This window comes from Tetrao urogallus (genome assembly GCF_951394365.1).
Source record: "Tetrao urogallus genome assembly, chromosome: 1".
NCBI classification, from domain to species: Eukaryota; Metazoa; Chordata; class Aves; order Galliformes; family Phasianidae; genus Tetrao; species Tetrao urogallus.
In genome coordinates, this window is record NC_136813.1 from 77,552,769 (window position 1) to 77,573,259 (window position 20,491).

General features: G+C 42.9%; 1 protein-coding gene across 1 annotated transcript in view; it reads right to left on the bottom strand.

Annotated features, from left to right (window-relative positions):
- PCYT1B (phosphate cytidylyltransferase 1B, choline) overlaps window positions 1–13,923 on the bottom strand; it is a gene marked incomplete at both ends in the record, with an annotated part of 28,796 nt that extends 14,873 nt beyond the window's left edge. Inside the window, 3 exons of the mRNA XM_079542263.1 lie at window positions 616–732; window positions 2,133–2,232; window positions 13,807–13,923. Coding sequence (XP_079398389.1) covers window positions 616–732; window positions 2,133–2,232; window positions 13,807–13,923 — 334 coding nt within the window. The remainder of the gene's footprint in view (window positions 1–615; window positions 733–2,132; window positions 2,233–13,806) is intronic.
- Window positions 13,924–20,491: the final 6,568 nt, after the last annotated feature.

The following is a 20,491-nucleotide window of genomic DNA, read 5'->3' on the forward strand; positions in this document are numbered from 1 at the left end:
AAGTGCTGAGCATCTGTTAGCAAGCCACACGGCAAAAAAGAAGGAATTAGTGGAAAAAGCTGGAAAGAATGTAAATTGCCTGCGGACACTTGAGAGCTGAAAAATATATTCAAGTCATGATCTACATTTAGGTCTATAATGATAACGGGCTAGATTCAGCTTCTCGGCTGATGGTGAAGACTGGGCTCACACACACAGTACTGACCCAGCAGCAAGAGGACGTGGGCTGTGCCTGACTGGCAGAGGGACTGAAGAGCCAGAAATAAATGAGTGGCTGATCTCATTCACTCATCTCCATCTTTGAACAATTTTGAGCGAATAACTGAAAAAGGTAAATTATTCATGTGGAGCTATTCTAAGCACAGAGTCACGCAGACACCTGCTTTAACTAGAATGGGAATTGTGCCTGTGCTGCTGAGGGCAGAATTTGACTTTTACTTTAATTGATGCAATTGTAAGATGTAAGTCAAGGCAAATCACCTATAGAAAGCCCTCAGAGTGAAAGTAGCATTCAAAGTCATAGTGCATTAACAGCTGGGGGTGAGAGCACAGCAATAACTCCAATGCTAAAGCACAGAAGCAAAAATTCAGTGCAATAAATTACTCTGATCTTACCTCCTACTAATAAGTAGCTATTTGGGAATAGAGTTTTGGCTTGCATAAGAGCTCTAGCATGGCCAGAGTGGAAGAGGTCAAATATCCCATCTGCATACACTCTGACAGGTCTGTCAACTGTGGAGAAAGAAACACAACAGTGACTTTACAGACCCCAAACTAGTTTCACTTAATTCAGCTGAACAGATTTTTGTTCCCAGATAAGATCATTGTGAATATCTACTCCATTTCTGATATTCAAAATTCTCTGTGGGTGAACGTGCGGAGTTTTATCCTGCTTATTGCTTCTTCTTCTCTGTACTCTGCTGTTTTCTCTCAAACTTAGCCTATTTATTATCATCCATCATCCCCATATTCTAATTTAGCAAAAATGTCATCCTCCTGTCTCATTCAGAGTTCCACCATATGTCTTGTTCTTTTCCCTCTGCCTTTCTAGACAGTTCTGTCTTCTGGATTTGTAAATTTTTATTCCTTGCTTTTTACTATTGCATCACATTTTCTCCCTCTGGTTTGTGGCTTTTTTCCACATAACTCACCTCTTCCACATAAGCACTTCACTGTCCTTTTTTCATATTTCCTTCTTATTAATGAGCTCATCTTTTTTTTTTCAGTCTTACACCCGCTATCACCCATATAACTCTCCCTGTATGAAATCTTCAGCAACAGCCTTTAGGCAGAAAAGGTAAAACATTCTTTACCAAATGACTGGCCTGACAGCTGTGCCACAGAGAAGTTACCTTCAAGCAAAAGGGAAACTGAGACTAGAACAACAGAGCCCTAACATTCATGGAACGTGCTTCAGCTCTACAGAGAGATATCTCCACTGTCAGGACATCCTGGGGTCCATAAAAATTTGGGACCACATAATACCTTAAACAACTGACTAGGAATCTGGTATTTACTCCTCTACAGTGGATCTGCTTACGTACTCTAGAAGCTTATTTTAAGTACGTAGAGTAAGTATGCAAAAGCTTTAAAAAAAACCAACGATACTCCTGGAATCCAGTGGGGCTGAAATATTTATTTGGGACTTTCTGTGAAATTATTCTGTTTCCCCAGCCCAAACACAGAGGTAAGCCTGGAAAAAATGTTCAGACGGAGCTCACAAATTAGGAATGTTTTCTTTACAAAGGGCAAACCATCTTTAATTAAAGCCACTACAGATTTTTATGTGGTCAGTAAGAGAATCAGTGAAAGAAACTCCAGTGGTAGCCATTACACAACACAATTTTCAGGCTGTCTGGAGTGGGCTGGCAAGCCTTCCTTCTGAACAACATGCAAGCATCCATGAGAATATCAAACTCTAGCTTGCAACGTTTCCCCCCTGTTTTTTTTCTCTAGCAAATAATAAAGGTCCTTTAGTCACTGGTTTCTTCCCCATTACCTGATAGCACCAGATATCAGGCTGGCCTCTTTGCTTCCAAATAGAAGGCAAAAGCCAGTACTGATACATATCTGTAAGAGAAAGCCTATGCTTTGAGAGTACCCATGGTCCTGCTGATATTCTCTACACATACCTGGTGTTCCCAGGCGGGCTTGTGCAATGGTCAGCTTCTCGTGGGGTGCTCTGCACTGACAGCTTGTTTCATCTGCAAACGGGGCAGGTGCTGTCAGAGTCTGGAAGAGGAAAAAACACAAAGTCAATTTGTTTGGTCATCAAGGAGTCAAAAAAGAACCACTGAACTGTTCCAGAATGATATAACCAGGCTAAATGCTGGTGTGTTCCCTATGAACTTTTTCTTCTCGGTCACCCTTCAGCAAATACAATTGTAAAATGATGAGGAAAATAAAGCTTTCCAAAAACTTTCCAAAGCTTTCCACTGTGTAACCTAACTCATTGTCTCAGTTGAGAAGCTCAAGCATTCTGACGAGAGAGCAGGCACAGAACTGTTCTGTTTGCAGGGCAAAGACAGGTCTGAAGCTATAGGTCATGGCAGCTTAATGGTTTGGTCTCGACAAGTCCGAAGGCCCAAGTTAACAAGATGTGTTTTGCTGTGTGTAAGTAACAGCTGGAAAAGCTAATTGGAATCTAGATACTACAAATAGGCCACTCCTCACATGTACCTGTTCTTCCAACTGACAAAACAGCAGTACAGATGACTGGGACCATACACAGTTTTGCTGTGTCTTTAACCAGAATCTCAGACAATTTTGAGGAGCCATTCAGAATAAAGCCAGGGCTGCAACCAGAAGTCCTACCTAGCCAGAGCTATCTGAGCTGCAATTCCCTTCTCTTTTCTGACATTTACTGTAATAGTACTAAAACACTTGAACTGTCGTCAGAGCACAACGAGGGTCTGAAGAGCTTATAAATTAAAGACAGGAGTGAGAGAGTGAGGATGTGTGAAGAATAATGTGGTGTTATCTGTCAGGAAACCCTGCTACAGACATTACTTTTTTCTGTTCATGCCTATGCAGGAAGGAAGAATATCAGGCGTTTATTATCTGCCATATGGTCTGATATGAAAAAAAAACATGCTTCTCTTACTCTTGGCTTGACGTCTCTCCAGAATCATAGAAACAACAAGCTATAATTAGCTGAGTTTTGGGTTGCTCTGTTTCTGAGAGATGAGGTGTTACTTACTTTGCTTCCACTGTGATTTAGCGGTGACCTCACAGCCTTGCACCATCGCTTTGGTTTTGACAGTGACCATTTATGCAGTGCACAGCTGTCAGTATAAATTTGATCTGTTGGTAGTAACAGAATCTCTCTTCCTGTTTATTTATACTTTTTTAGCTTTTAGATATTGAACACTTAATCACTGAGCATTTATTTTCTTTAGCATCCCAAGATGCTTAAATCCAAAGACACGTAGAGCTTAATTGCTGCTGACCTCTAAGCTCACTGTTCTTGTTGCATGCAAAGGTCAGAGGACAGTAGTAAAACAACAGTAAAAAGTGATCTGTAAGAATCATTTTTGACTCTTCCTGCTTTGGCATATACTATTTGTTTTGTTTCCCTCCAGCACTCGACCTTTATATATGTACGTGTACATTTTTCCTTCCTTTTTTTCCTAAGATCAAAGACTGCTGGAAATCATCTGAGGTCACATTAATATGTTGGTGATGAAAATCACAGCTTCCCTGCACAGACAAAGTTAAAATTGGAGAAAATATGCCAAACAGCTCCACATTTCTGCCTGGGTCTCATGGAAAGGAACTATCCAACTGGCCACCCACGTAGCACAGCACAGGGCATTACACATAATCATACAGTGGGAGCTCCCTCCTTTATTTTCTAAATACTGTCTTTTTGCTTCTGTCTTTGTGATCCCTGAGTGCTAACCTGTCTTTTTATCTCCAAGCAAGGTCAAGTTACACAACAGCCCATACAGCCAGGTTCGTGCTGAGATAAAGAGGAAGGCAGAAATGTTAAAACAATAATGGCTATGGTCTGAGGCCTGCAACTGGTAATCAGATCCTAGCTTGGCAGAGGCTGTTTCCTCAGAGATTATTTGAAGAAAATAGGCCTGGTTCACAGCAAGATTTTTTTTTTCCAGGCAAACACAGTGGGGCTTTTTGTCCATTTAAACACCTTTATGACACCAAGGTTTTCTTTCAGTCTCTGCTAAATGGAGAACAACTATTAGCTTCTATTAGCTTCCCATCAATCTAGTTTTTGTAAACACTCATCGTTAAAGCTCACTTCATGGCCAAGGGCTTAGACCCAGACTTGTCCATGCTTCTGTTACTCTGTGACCTCTCAATCCCTGGATAAGAAAATGCATTAAACACAGCAGGTTAAAAGCAGCAAAATTCTGTCAAAAACAGAATGCATAAATGGAGAAATGGATAAATACTGTGTGCTGCCAGATGAACTCAAACACATCAATAGCTCCCAGTTATAATACTATTCCATTTTCTCTGGCCTAGAAAAGATGCCACAGAGCTTAAAAAGAACATCTTATGAGTAAAATAAGATAATTTGGTTTGTCTGCAATGGTGTAAGATAAAGTATTTCAAGAAGTGATCAAAAACCAGAAATAAATTATCAAGCGCCTTTCTGCTTTTATTATAATTACTTCTATCTTTCCAATTTCTTGTGAGTAATAACTGGAACTGAGAGAAGAGATAATCTACATAGCAGCCTTTTCATTTTGGTTAATGCACTGAAGTACTTGTAGAAGTTTGCTTCAGTTCTGTTAATAATCAGATGGTTAGACAAGTGTACTTCTGTCTTCTTCTGACAGACTTTTCATCTGTGTCTTCATTATTTTCCGGGCACTTTCATTTTGCAATTAGCCAAGCAAGTCAAATCACCCTCATCTTTTGGACCAAGATAAGCTTCTGAGATCTGCATCATCCTGTAGCAGGGTACTCTACAGCCTCAGCGTGAGCTCACTGGCAAATTATCTCCTTTTGCTTGCTCAGCATCTGCCTTTTGCTTGTATTGTTTTATATTCTTGCACTGGAAATCATCCATAGTCACCTATTCCATGTCTCTCAGGATTTCAGTTATTTTGTGATTTCTCTCTTTTCTCCTCTCAGTCATTTTTTCCCAGGCTAATTTTGCCCTGATTAAATAAATAACAGAATTATTCCCTCATACAGCTGGTCCACAGCTTTGTTTATTTTTGTTGCACTTCTCTGTTAGCCGCAAGGTGGTTTAAAGGTGGTTTTTACACTGTTCAAGCTGAAAACTTCCAATTTCTAGAAAGGGAGCTTATAAGTAGGATGGGGCTGACTTCTTACGTGGTCTACTAGTGACAGGGCAGAATAGTTTTAAACAAAAAGAGGGAGATTCAGGTTAGATGTTAGGAGGAAATCCTTTACTCAGAGGATGGTGGAGCTATTAGCACAGCTGCCAGAGAAGCTGTGGTGCCCCATCCCTGGAGGCGCTCCAGGCCAGGCTGGATGGGGCCCTGGGCAGCTGAGCTGGTGGGAGGCAGCCCTGCCCATGGCAGGGGTTGGGGCTGGGTGGGCTTTAGGGTCTCTTCCAACCCAAACCATTCTATTTTTATAATTCATTTCATGATTCTATGACTGTAGAGCTTTAACAGATAGGAATATAAAATTATTTACATGGTGCTCACACTCTGGCATTATCTGATGCCATAAGCACCTGATAGCAGCAGGGAGACCATATTTTCGTTTAAGCAGTCCAAATGCCATGTTGTTACTGTAATATTAATTTGTGGAGTCTAGAGACAACCTGTTACCTGTCATAAATGGAGAAGTCATTGTGAAATGGGGATTCCTTAGTGATATTTATTTCTGAGGATGTTAAAAATAATAAAAAAAAAAACCTTTGCAATGCAACTCATGTTTCCGGGAAATGAAGACATTGCACTGAATTATAATTAAAAATTGAATTCCTAAAAGCAAATGGATGTGAAAATAAGATACCGAATAGCCCCTGCATGTGGGGTGTGACCCACCTGGTGACAAGTTTCAAGTATCTCCCATGTTCACACAAGAATTGAATGAAGTTCAATCAACTTCAGTAAATTAAGAGATGGAAAGGTAGGACAAGAGTGGCTTCCAAGTAAATGCCTCAGATAGCGTCATTTGCACTCAGCATGTTAGCAGCCCCCAAGTATAACTAATGAGACTGAGTGCAGGGCAGTAGCTCTCTCCAACTGAACTCCATTCTGAGTCTGAATGCAACCACAGAAGAAATGCCATATGACTACTAGGAGCAGTTTATTTTCAGGCGTATCTTGATGCTGCCTTTCTATTACCCCTCTTCATAGCCTCTTAGGCTACTGTAGCCATTTAACTCAGCTGCAATTCAGCAGATAAATATGAACAGCTTATGTTTCCAATGGATTTAAAGGAAAGTGGGAGATGTTTTGTGGAGAAACAGGAGTCAGATCACTGAAACAGCACCTAAAAAGTATGAGCACCTCTACACCATTTATTTTGTTTACAGTCTGTGAGAGGAAAAACTAGTAGTGTGACTGTTCTATGTATTTCTTTTTATTCTCTTCTCCCACGCAGCAGCGAGGAAGAGAGAAATATTTTTGAAGCTGGGCACACGTAGAGGCATCCACACGATACTGCATCTGCCATTGTAGCTGTGTCTGAGGGTAACTGCATGCAACCTATGTACATAGAAGGGACACTACTTTTAAAAAACTATTTGTATTAACACAGCTACACTACCTTGCTTACCACATAGCAGACAAAAACATTGTTCTCTTGATAGAGAGCACTCTTCTATGTCACTAAGGATTTGGCCAGCAACAAAGGTCTGAGCACATTTCAGGTCTTGACCCAGTACGGCTAGACACGGAAAGCTTCGCAGAGCTGTGCTTTGTAAGGCCTGTGCTTTGCTGGCAGGGAAATTCTGTGATGCTGCAATCTCCTTCCCTCTCTGAGGCAGTATTTAAAACAACTGATTTCACTGGAATGAGTCACGTGGGTGAGGTCTACTCATATGAAGAAAGAATATTTTGGGAACCTGCTCCTGATGTTAGCAAACAGTAATTACAGAACAGGAAACGCTGACATCGGCTTTAAGGAACATTTGCTAAGAGCAAAATGTTATTGAAACTCTTTAGGAGGAACTAAAAATACACGTGGAGCTTCTGAAGTATAAATGCCCTTTGCTAGTGGAAGGGCTTCCTACCTGGGTCTTCTCCTAGAAGGCTGGGGAGTGAACAGTACAGAAAATGAACATCCCGTTGTCTGATGTATTTATTGCCTCCAGTAACTTTGGCCCAGACAGTTGAACTGAATGTTATTGATGGGTGCCCTGAGATAAACTTCTCAGAAGGAAAAAGCTCCAGTATTGACACATGAATCAAAAGAAAATCTAGCTTATTCTCCAGCAATTCTGCTGACTCAAAGAGATGGATCTAACAAAATAGGCCATTCTAACCTAACAAGAATAATAACTTAAAAAATAATAATCGTAACACCTCTGTTTGCAAGCATTCCTAATTGCCTTATTCCCAGTTGCTTTTTCTGTGGCTTTATCTTCAATTATACTTTGTTTGTCATTAATACTTAGTCAGTCATGATTAAATGCGAGATGTAATTACAAATTAGAAACTGAATAATAGCAGGAAAAAAAGCTTCCATTGCTTTCTCAAGAAGCACACTGATGTAAATATGTTTGATAGATGATGAAACTAGCACAACAATATTCCACTCTAATTTTTGCAAAAGGAGAAATAATGTTGTGACAAGATTCTTGTGTGACAGCCACAGCTTCTGACCAAACTGGAACACAGTATTCAGAATTAAAATCCTTTGCAGAGGCAGGATGCATCCCAAGTTAAGCATCAATTTATGCACCTGGGAAACAGGATTTTCATGCATTAGATGTCTATTCACACCCAAGCAGCTGTTGCCAAGAGCTCAGTCATTAAAAGTAGTGGTATGTATCCCTGTTATTTCTGAAGAAATGGCAGGAGAGTCCTCAGGAGACCACATTCAGCCTGATGTGAGATATTTGCTTACATACATACAAGAAATGAGATGCATGAACCAGGTGAATCATGAAGCACCTCCATCTACGTGAACACTAGCTGGAAAAGAAACAAGAGCCTCTGCAAATCACAGATCTGTCCTCTTTCCCCCAGCACAGCTGGAAGGAGTGCTGTACACAAGCGACCTGGGTAGTGAAAAAACAAAATGATGCTAAGGCAGCGTGCAGTCAGTGAGCCTCAATCCTACTGCCTTGCTTGACAGAGCTTCAGGCTGTCAGGGGTCTCTGACAGGAGGAGGGATATGCAACAGTTCAAGACAAGGAAGCACAGAGCTCCATCAGCAGGACACTGGTTACCAAACTGCAGCCTGAAAAGGCCATCATAAAAGGAGGACACTGCAACCAGACTGCAGAACCCAATTGCCTGTCATGAATTTGCAATTAAAATCTGAGCAGCAGGTACCACAGACCCAAAACGTGCAAGCTCTGCTCCAATGCCACTTTGTGTTTTATTGACCAATGCAGAAACTGCTGATGTTGGTTCATATTTTTTTTTAACTTCTAATGCCTGTTTCTTTAGTCACCTGCATTAGTGTATACACCTGATGTATGCCTAAAAGCACTTAACTTCAGGTTTACTGTAGGCAAGAGTTAATCTGCTGAAATCAGCTGTAGCTGAGCTTCTGGAAGAACCTAGCTCAGTATTTAATCTCTACTCGTGTTTCAACATAAAGGTACTTAATGTCTATCAATTATTTTATGTCAGACGTAGGATAGCTTTTTTTTCTTTTTTTTTTTAATATAGATCGTTACTCAAAATAGAGCTATGTTGAAGCATAAAGAAGAAAAAAACAATTTTCCCCAGCACGAGGCAAGTATTCTCTGCAGTTCCCCAGCTGGAACACAAGAGCAGCCTGGGATGAACTATTTCCACCTGGGAAGCACACTGGGCTTTCACAACAGACCTCTGATTTATCTGTGCTTCTCAGAAGAGTTTTTTCACCTATTGTCTTCTGTCTCCATACGTGCAGGAAAGATGGGCAAACTACCTGGGAACAAAGTAAGCACATACGAAGACAGTTCCAGCTGTGCTGTCTGTGCACAGCCCTAAATGTGAGGTAACAGTCTACATCTTATCCCTGTTTCTGTATTACTGGGTTTCTTCTTATGTTTTATATGTGTCATAATTTTGTATACGCTTTTGGGGAGCAAGTAGAGATATCCACATGCAATGGTTTTTTTACTCAAACCTCCACAGTAGCAACAACAGCACAGTTTAAGAACTCAGTAACATTCTCCCAGTAAAGCTTCTCCTAAAATTGCATTGCAGATACGTATTTGCAAACAAGGAATAAAGACACAGAATGTAGTGCTTGCTCCCTGTGCTGTGTTCATGGGTCACTTATGAATTCTGTAGTTCTGTGGATCTGATCAACTCAAATTGCAATATGTTTTTGCAGAGACTGTGGCATTCTGGAATGTATACCAAACGTGTGTCCTTTGATGCGGCAAATGAAATTTCAGCAGATTTCTGGTGCCTACAGGCAAGTTTTTATGTATTTGTTAACTGTGGTAAAGATTGCTACGTGCTCCAAGTACAAACATTGGGCATTTTTTAAGAGTTTGTGCTTTTGTGTAATAGGCAGCATTTATAAAAACTAAAATTAAGCCAGAGCAGAAACAAAACTTGTAAAGGAACTAAAAGATATTGGATCACACAAAGTCATTTTGGGTTTCTCACATGGCAAGCTTTTCACGTAGACATTTATGCTTAGTTCCAGTTTAAAGTAAACAGATGGCAGACCCCCTAAGTCATAACATCAGATGAGAGAGAGCAAACACACGGGATGCTTTGAAATCACAATAAAAGCCCCTAAATTTGGCATTAGCTCCTCTGGTTAAAATTGCATATATATATTAGTGAGACATGAAAGGTAAATACGAAGATATATGGAGGCTCATTGAGGTAAAACATCCGAAGTAATTCTACAGGTTACATCAGACCCTATCAAATCACTGCCTGCAAATATGAAGGAGGTAAGGTTTCCAGGGATGAAAATATAGAAAGCCAAGACATGAATAAGGTTCTTGCAATTTTTTTTCCCCAGATTTTGTGCTTAATAATTTATTGCTTAACAGCAGGAACAGGAATCTAGAGGAGCCCAATGCTGCCTTCACTGTGCTGTCATTTCTTCTAAAATAAATCATACAATAAAATGAACAACTAATGCAGCTGATACCTCAAATTACATGAAAGCTGTGCTCTTCAAACATTCCTAAATCTGATTTTCCAAATTATTACAGATTCAGTGGCCCCAGGGTATCTGGTGCCTAAGTCTTACTGATTCATACAAGCTTGTAGCTTCTGAATCTCAAGTTAAAGCAGTAGAAGGAAGCTTGGGCTTGTGAGCAGTTGCTGGGATTGCCAGGGTAAACCTCAAATAGCCCTGATAATTACAGTGCCTTGGCAGAACATGTTTTATTCGCTGGTAGGTCCAAAGTCTCCAGCTAGTCTCCCTGCCCTTGCAACGATAAAAGAAAAAAAACTAGTACGGCATTTCCACACAAGGCTGATATTACTTGCTGCACAGGCAAATGGCATCCGGCTTCAGCTTGAGATGTCTGAGAATAGCTTCCTGTGGTAGTGTGGATGTCACAGAACTGTGATTCCCAGAACAACCTGGTGTTCTTGGGACTGCAAAAGCCCACAGCAAAAGCCACATACCTGCTTTTTTAGGTCATCACGCTGATAGTAATGAAAAAAGTTGCTTAATTCCTTGCTGGCCCTGTACTCACCAACATCCCTGAACACATAGGCCAACTTGTTTTCTCCCCTTTAGTTCACCTTGGCTAATTTAGGTAGTTACTGGACTTCTTTGGATTCCTTAAGCTGTGCCTAACTTTCCCCACCTGTTGCAGAACAGCCTGTATTCCTGACTCAAGCATTACCTCTCATTAGACACAAAGTACCATGAGCTAGGTACTGCTATGGAAATACACATTTCAAGATACTTCATTCCTATTAACTGACCAATTTTGAAAATAATGCATTTTAACTCAGGTCCCAACAGCATTTTTCCAGGTGTTCTCCCTGAGGCCTACATTATGTGACAGGGACTTGAAATACGAGGAAAAGATCCCCTCGAAGGAAAGATGAGGCCAACTGGTACATTTTTAAGTATGTTTTCAGTTAAGTTTCAATGTGTATTCAGTTTTGCTTTATTTGCAGCACTGTACTTACAAATTGCCATTGCTCCTTTTTTTTTTTTGGTCAGACACTCTCTGGAACGGTCTTCCTGAACAAAGTGTGCTGTTGCAGTGTCCTTTACTTTATTTCACGTTGACTAGCAATTCACAAGGTGAGCCCCAACCCTTCCATAAGGTGCTCATGTAGAGTTTCTTCTGGAACCAAAGTCAAACTCATGATCCCAAAATATTGAAATAAATAATAATAAAAAAGGCATATTGCTTCACACAATTTTCTGCTTCTCGTCTATTTCCTCCCTTGATGTCTCTGCCATCACATTAAACTAAGAGCTTGTCTACTTATGGGCCTTTTCAGTGTAGGCAGACACAGGCAAACCATATCAGGATTCCCTAACTGAGATCCACAGCTCATCAGCAGCCTACATGTTGAACACTGCATGGGGGAACTGCTACCTTTTGAATGCATGTCATGATATGACCAGCAGCAATGTTTACCCACTTAAAACAGTGATGGTCCCTCTGACCAACCTATGGATAGCTGACCAAACCATGGATGTCTGGAGGTCTAAGCAGGAGAAGCAATGCTCACAAAAAAGAAAAAGGAAAAAGAAAAAAGGAAAAAAGATGGGGCAGTAATAGATTGAAAAGTTGTCCAAGCCAGCAGTTCGGTCTAAACAAGAGCAGGATAAAAACTTCCTGCCAAGCTAGCAGACTGCACAGCCTAAAATCAGAGGACCTAGTGACAGATATCCATTAAAAGTATTCACAGATGTAAGGCTTAAAATAAATAATTGCTTTTTTAATGAACAGGATGACAACAACTGTTTCAAAAAACAACTAACCTTTTTGTGTTTTGAAATTTTTTTCCTTAACAAAAATAGCTTCCTAAAAACGAGCCTGTACTAAGAACTTGAAGGTCCAGATCATTTTCGTGCTGTGTAACAACCGAAGTGCAGTATCAGAAAGTTGTCTATAATGGGTATCATTCTGAGGTACCATCCTGTAGTCCAGCATTGCAGGATGATACAAAGACGGTAACTCAGACCTCCTCTTTCAGTTATACTAATAAAATAAGTGCCTTGGTCAGTGATCCACGTATATATGTGATGGAGGGGGATCAGAGAAGGTAGTAAAAATATTAAAAAGCCCATGTCACTAGAGCATCTGTGGAGTTGTGACTGACCCTTCAGGACACCAGCTCTGAACTCTTCTCAAGACCTAGCTATCTAAAGCACCTGTCTATAACATTCTTTATCCAATCAAGAGAGGTACATTCCATTATACTACAACGACCTTTTTTTTGTTTTGCCTGAAGACAAGGTAGATCTGCTGGCTGTCAATGTACCACTGTATATGGACGCACTTTCCATAATCTTCATTCAAAATGTTTTCACTGTCCATTATGAATTTACTGGTACTCATGAAGACCTAAAACATCATAATGAATCCCTGTTCTCTTAATGCACTCCAGCTGTCACTTGAATTTCCACAGAATTATACTGGAGTCAGCGATACCACAAACACTGGCATCACGTTGTCACTGCCTCCTTTAGAATCTTTTAAAGTGTCAGACTGCAATGTAGTAATCTATTCAAACGGGTGTTTTGACATAGAAATCTTGGGCAGCGAGTAGGGGAATGCAGCAGTAACCACACGTGAGCTAACCTGCCCTATCAACACAGCTCCAAAGACATCCCTTGAACGAAATAATGGTTTTCTTTAAAGCTGGTTCTAGCTCTACCAAGTAGGAAACATTAATTTGGGTCAACTCCAGCAACTGTTGCTATTTCTCATCACGTTAGAATGGTGTCAACTAATTCAAATATAGCGGTGAAGTTAATTACCAAAGTCTGATGCTTAAATATGTGTTAATCAGACTGAATCCTGGAGCTGAAGGATCTGATTTCCACGCTCAGCTGTTGCATCAATCACACACTTCCACATCTTGCTGCCGTTTGTCTGCCTCCTGCCCCTCCGAGTGTGCAAGAACAATAAAAGCTTTCCACAAAAAGCAAGCCAACGCTCCGGTACTTGGCATTACCACACGAAAAGAGGCAGCTTCCAGGCTCAGGACCGCCCGGGACCGCACACACGGAGGTGCGGCAGGTCGCGGACAGAGCAGCGCGTCCTCGGGGCGCTCCCTCACGCCTGCGGTCCCGGATCGCTGCCCGGGCGGGCGGCGTTGCGGACACTACGGGAGCCGGGTCCGCCCGGTGCCGCCGCGGCCTGCCCTGCCCTGCCCTGCCCCACAGCCTCGGCCGCGGTACCTGCGCTTGAGGCCGCAGAACGGCGCTCCGGCGGCGCCCATCGCACCGCGGCGTTCTTCGTTTCTCTCTCTTTTTTCTTTTTTTTTTTTTTTAACGGGGTGTTTTATCGTTTCCTTTCTCGCTTTCGGATAAGGACCGGAACTCGCTTGGCTCGGCTGTCACCGCGATTTCCCAAAGTCAGCGAAACGACAAAGAACGCGCAAGGGCAAGAGGAAGGCGGCCCGCGCAGCGAGCTAACGGGAAGGCGCCAGGAAAGCCGTCCGTGCCCTCCGCTGCCCCGGTCCTCCTCGCGCCGGCGCTGCCCACACGCACGGACCCGCCCGCGGGCCGGGCCGCACTCACCAGTCGCGGCTGCGGACAGGTGTGCTCCAGCTCCTCCATGGCCCCGGGGCGCCGCTCATCAGAAGGGGCTTTCGGGATACCTGCTTCTGACTCAGCACCGCCGGCGAGCACTGGCATGGCCGGCTCCCGCCGCTCCCCGCCGCTGCCGCCGCCCGGGCCCGCCCGGCGCGGGGCTCCGCCGTCACGCGGGTGCCCGCCCCGCTGGGGGTCTCCCCACGAGCAGCCCGGGGGCACGGCCGCCTCGCGTCGCCATGGCAACCGGGCGGCAGCCGCGCCTCCCTCCCGCCTGGGGGAGCGCCGCGCTCATTTGCATGCGGCCTCCCGGTTGGCTGCCGTCCCGCGGCGCCACTGCGGGAGACCGGGCCGCTCGGCGGTTCCTCCCGCCTTGCACCCTGCGGGGGGCGAGCACGGCCGGGGGAGGGCGAGGGGGCAGCGGGACCGAGCTGCGAGAGGTGCGGTTTATCAATAAATGGAAATAGATACATGTACACATATAGATGTGGGGGGTTTGTTTGTTTTTGTCTGGTTGTTAAAGTAAAGTGAGGTCGCGGAGGCGCTTCTGAGGGCAGAGGCGCGCTGTCCCGTCCGCGGTGCTGAACGGACAGCTCCCGGCGGCCCCTAACGGCCACGCTCGGACCGCCCCCTGCTGCGCAACCCGCCGAGCCGCTGGCGGGGGGCGCGGGGCTGCCTGGGAGCGCCTGTCCGGGCTGCCGTCGGGTGTGTCTGTGTGCTACGTGTCATCTGTTAGGGATACCGAAAGAAGTCAGGGGACTTGTCGTCGTTACCTTTCTGTAAAAACGTTGTGCTTCTGGTTGAGCTTCTCTGGGTAATGCTTTCGTATATTTCTGCTGCTCAAAATAAAGTCGTTTTTCAGAGGAAGGAATTAAAGTTCCTCCCAGAAAGGAGGATGAGATGTGGGCTGGCTTCTTCTCCCGAGTAAGTAACAGCGATGGGACAAGAGGTCATGGCTTCAGGCCGTGCCAACAGCTGTTGAAGTGGAATATCAGGAAAAACTTCTCAGAAAGAGTGATGAAGTACTGGCACAGGCTGCTCAGGGAGGTGGTGGAGTAATCATCCCTGAACGTGCTCAGGAACTATAGAGTCACAGAATCAGCAAGATTAGAAAAGGCCTCCAAGGTCATCCAGTCCAACCATTCACTTACCATCAGTATTTGCCCACTAACTGTGTGCCTATGTACCACACCTACACGGTTCCTGAATACCTCCAGGGACAGTGGCTCCTTCACCTCCCTGGACAGCCTGTGCCAGCACCTCACCACTCATTCAGAGATTTTTCCTGATATCCAACTTGAACCCACCCCTTGCACAACCTGAGGTCATTCCCTCTTATCCTATCAACGTTACGTGGGAGACAAGGCCAACCCCCACCTTGATACAACCTCTTTTCAGGTAGGTGTAGAAAATGATAAGGTCTCCCCTGATCCTCCTCTTCTCCGGACTGAACAATCACAGTTCCTTCAACCGCTCCCCATAAGATTTGTGCTCCAGACCCCTCACCAGTTTCACTGCCCTTCTCTGGACATGCTCCAAGGCCTCCATGTCTTTCCTGTACTGAGGGGCCCAGAACTGAGCACGGCACTAAGGTGTGGCCCCACCAGAGCTGAACACAGAGAGATAGATGATCACTTCCCTGCTCCTGCTGGCATCAGTATTTCTGATAAAAGCCAGGATGCCATTGGCCTTCTTGGCTACTTGAGCACACTGTTGGCTCACAATCAGCCAAGAATCAACCAACACTCCCAGGTCCATTTCCTCCACAGTCCTCCAAACACTCTGCCCCAAGCCTGTAGCACTGCATGGGGTTGTTGTGTCTGGAAGGGCAGTATTCAGCTTTTGGCCTCGTTGTACTTCATCCCACTGGCCTCAGCCCAGTGATCCAGCCTGTCCAGACCCCTCTGTAGGGCTTTCCCACCCCCAGGCAGATCAACAATCCTCCTAACTTAGTGTCATCTGCAAACTCACTGAGTGTTCACTCAGTCCCCTTGTCCAGGTCATCAATTAAGATACTGAACAGCACAGAGTCCAATACCGACCCCTGGGGAACAGCACTCATGACCAGGTGCCATCTGGATTTAACTCCATTCACCACCATTCTCTAGGCCCTGCCATACAGCCACTTATTTACCCATCAAAGAACGCACCTGTGCAAGCTACAGGTGGCCAGCTTCTCTAGGAGAATACTGTGGGAGACACTGTCAAAGGCTTTGCTGAAGTCTAGGTAGACTACATTGACAGCCTTTCCCTCATCTGCCAGGTGAGTCATCCCATCATACAAGGAGATCAGATTTGGTTAGCAGGACCTGCCTTTCATGAACTCATGCTAGCTGGTCCTGATCCCACACATGCCATGTGATCTTCCTCAAGATGATCTATTCTGTAACCTACCCTGGCACTGAGGTCAGGCTGACACACCTGTAGTTCCCTAAATCCTTCTTATGAATCTTCTCATAGAAACATGTGGTTGTGGTACTGAGGGATGTGGTTACTGAGTACAGTGGTGATGAGTTGACAGTTGGACTAGATGATCTTAGAGGTCTTTTCCAATCTCAATGGTTCTGTGATTCTATAATACATTTTCATTTTTCAGCCATAGCAGCTGCACAGCTCAATGGAGCACCTGGTTTATGCCTTTTTAGAACACGAGAGCACTGGCAGAGTAACATGCAGCTTCCTTTCACTTTCTAGAAGTGAGAGGATTGATCTTTTTTCCCCCCCATTTTCTTATAAAAAAAGCTTTGAAGGAGCATTACACTATTAGGATATTTGGGCGAACAGTGCTAGGACTTGAATAGATGGATCTAGCAGGTTGCCCTTTTGTAAACCCAATGGTGTATGCTGGTTCCCAGGTGATCAGTGGGGTGAGCTACATGTCTGGAGTCAGAGCCCAGGCCTCGCTGCCCAAGTGTGTGTTCTGGGTGGAGAAAGAAGGGAACAGATGTTCTTGCAGCAGGCTGATTGCCAGCAAGTTGGAACAGAAAATTCTCTTCATTTGTGCCTGAAAAGGTGAATTTCATCTCTGATTTCATGCTGGGAGTTTGCTATTGGAGGCCTGACTCTATTTTAATTTGTTTTTCATAATGTTTCTCATAGAATTATAGATTGTTTGAGTTGGAAGGGGCCATGTTTAAAGGCCATCTAGTTCAACTCCTCTTGCAATGAACAGGGACACCTACAGCTAGATCAGGGTGCTCAGAGTCCTATCCAGCCTGAACGTGAATGTCTTCAGGGACAGGACAACCATCACCTCTCTGGGCAACCACTGCCTCATTGCCCTTATAGTATCCTTCCACAGAGATGATATTTTTTTCCATATACATGTAGCATTAAAGAAAACTCTCTTGCAGTGGTGTTGTCACATATCTAAGTTGTGTCAGAATTTCAGTTTTATTGCTATTTATTTCCAATTTGGGGAAACTTTTCCAACTTTTTAATAATGCTTTCTTTTTTTCTGTTTGAAGAACGTGAGTAAGAAAATGTTTTGTACCTCATTAATAGGAGAGAACGAATGGCAGAGGCTCTGGAGAGAAGGCAAGGGAAGATTTTGGATTCCCTCATGTCTGTCCAATCAAAATTTGTCATGCCACCTTGACTGTCATGATCTTAGTGTAATGGTTTTATGTTCTTGAACAGCATATCCTAAACTGCCTCTTTTAGCTGCACAGGCAAAATAGGCTTTCAGGTAAATGGAGTCTCTGCTCATTACCATCTAAAATAAATAAATAAGGAATAGATTTGACTGGAAATGCTGAGCCTGTGGTCTTTTGTAAATCGCATCTCATTTCTTGTATGTATGTAAGCAAATATCTCACATCAGGCTGAATGTGGTCTCCTGAGGACTCTCCTGCCATTTCTTCAGAAATAACAGGGATACATACCACTACTTTTAATGACTGAGCTCTTGGCAACAGCTGCTTGGGTGTGAATAGACATCTAATGCATGAAAATCCTGTTTCCCAGGTGCATAAATTGATGTTCTATGCAAACAACGCAAGAAACCACGATCCAATTCCCAAGACCTGAACCAAGTAGACAGCAAACAGGGAAAATTCTTAACGGCTAGCAAGGTTCCCCTTGAGATGTAATGGAACTTTTTGGATATGAAAGTTCTTTTTACAAACAGGAACGATTAATTCTCCAAGTTTGAAATATATATATTTATATAAATAAATAAATATCTAGTTGTTACATTTAAGTCTCTGCCTGAGCTTCTCCTGCAGCTGAATACTACAAAGACAAGCATCCTGTGGTAGGTTCCTCTGCATTTCCAGGCCATCACAGCTAAATCTCCTCTGCCTTTTTTTTTCAATCTAGCCATTAAAATTATTATTATATTTTAGTGAAGCACTCATCAGAGCCCACAACTTTAACTAAATAAAGTTCATTTCCTTGTAGACATCAGCACCTGTAAAACCTCCATCATGCTTTTGCCTATTATTCATGTTAAACTAGTTCTAGCACAGTAGCACTGATCATGTAACATGGCTGCAATCTGAACATGGCCACTTCCATTAGGGAGGGTCTTCTTTCTCTGTATTTGATGGATTAAGATAAGAGAGAACGATCATACCATCATCAAGCCGTTTACATCAAGGTCACGATCATGCTGTTTAATGCATACTAATTGCATTCTTGCCTCGTGGCAAAATCCCTGAAAGAGAAACCTCTATTTGGCAACTGGGAATAAATGTTTTAAAGAACCCTAAACTGCTTGAGAAGGAAAATGACATGCATTTCACAATTAGTTAACAAAGAATGCTTTATACTGCTTTTAATTCTTCAGCAGAGATGTAACCTGCTATCTTTAGCAGTGTAATGACAGACTTCAAAGCCATTTGCCAGCAGGTAATTTGGCTTAGATGCCCTCAGCTGTCCAGAGCTGTTACTACTACACAGAAGTCTGAAAATACTAAGCAGATTCTCCAGGCTGGGGACTGCAGTAATAATGAAAGACAGCCATGATTCTAATGTCCTTTGTAAAAACACGGACAGGAATGTATTGTAGACCTTAAGAACATTATCAAACGTTTGAAGTGCCTCAGGGGATCTGAAGCACTAAGTAACACAGCAGAAGCTGTATTTAAAACGATCTGCACATAAGACAGGCTGAAGTAGTCTTCTGATTTATAACCGAGTCATAAAAAAGGAAAAGAGATCCTCAGGTATTTTCTGTCCAGAAGTCAACAGGAGACTACGGAAAACTGGCGAGAGACGTGCTTAAACAGTGTTTGACTTTGAAGCCAAACATCTAATCAAATAATCGCAGCATAAGTTCTTGAATATTTAATGGGTGAGCTGTTTTTTGCTTCAGTGTATATATTTTGGATCCTGAAGGCTTCAATAACTGTCAGCTACATGATTTTGTAAGATGCAGGAATGCATCATGTTCAGAATAGTTACAATACTGTTTCTTTCTTTCTATCTACCTATCTATACCACAGTAACTCTAGCTTGCTAGAATTAATAACCATCAACAACAATAAAACAGAAGAAGAAGATATCTTATTGCTATGATGACAGATTTTTAGACTGAGATTAAAACCCCACAATGTGATATATTTTTTTTCACACCTGCATGGGCAGAGAATGAAAGATATCCAACACCATGGCTTGCAACACTCTTTGCTGCTTCCATGTTCTGTTGCTTTAATTCACTTTTAGGGTGTAGTTCATCATTTCAGTGGAATGCACAGAGCTTACAAACCATCGCTTTTTTGTTAGAATAAATCCAAAATGTTTCTGATTTATGAGAGAATCTCACAGAATTGTATATGGATTAAATCCATACTTCTTCATATACGGTGACAGTCTGTAAATTACTAAAAGAAAAAACACAAGGTTTGGCGTAATATCATCTTATATCTGTCTCTCTGTAGCAGAGGTGTGATTTTTAATAAGTACTATATTCTCAAAATACATATATAGAATCAAATTAGTCAGTCTTTCAGTAACAACAGTCATAAAATCATAGAATATACTGAATCACAAGGGATCCACAAGGATCATTAAGCCTAGCTGCTGGCTCCACACAAGACCACCTAAAATCCAAACCCTGTGACTGAAAGCCAAGTCCAAACACTTCTTGAACTCCAGCCTGCCCTGTGCATCCCGTTCCATGCCCATCGCCCTGTGGTGCAGACCCCTTCCCTAACCCCCAGCTGCCCCTCCCTTGACGCAGCTCCATGCCGTTCCCTCGGACCCTGTCGCTGTCACACAGAGCAGAGCTTGTGAGGAGCTGTAGACCAGGATAAGATTAAAAAAAAAAAAGAAAAAAAAGGAAAAAAAAAAAAAACCAAACCAAAAAAGCACATTTCAGTTCCAATATGATTTATAAACAAATGATCAGAAAATCACAAATTCCTAAAGGCACAGGCTTTTCAAGTGCCATTCATCCATGCCTGATAGTGCTATCTGTCTTTAACAACTGGGGCTACCCACTTTCGAGGAGATTCTTTGCGTTCTCTTTTGTAAACAGCTTTTATAAGCACTTTTGAAGAAAATAGATAGAAATCGTGGCTAGTATGTGAGCAAGAGAATAGCTGTCTTAATTTTGTATTTCCATTGAGCTATTCACTGAGAGTGAGAAATGTTAGGTCTGTGTCTCCCATCATTAAATTGTTTTTTTTTGTCCTTGCTATTTTTAACAATCAAGCTTTTAATTGCTGGG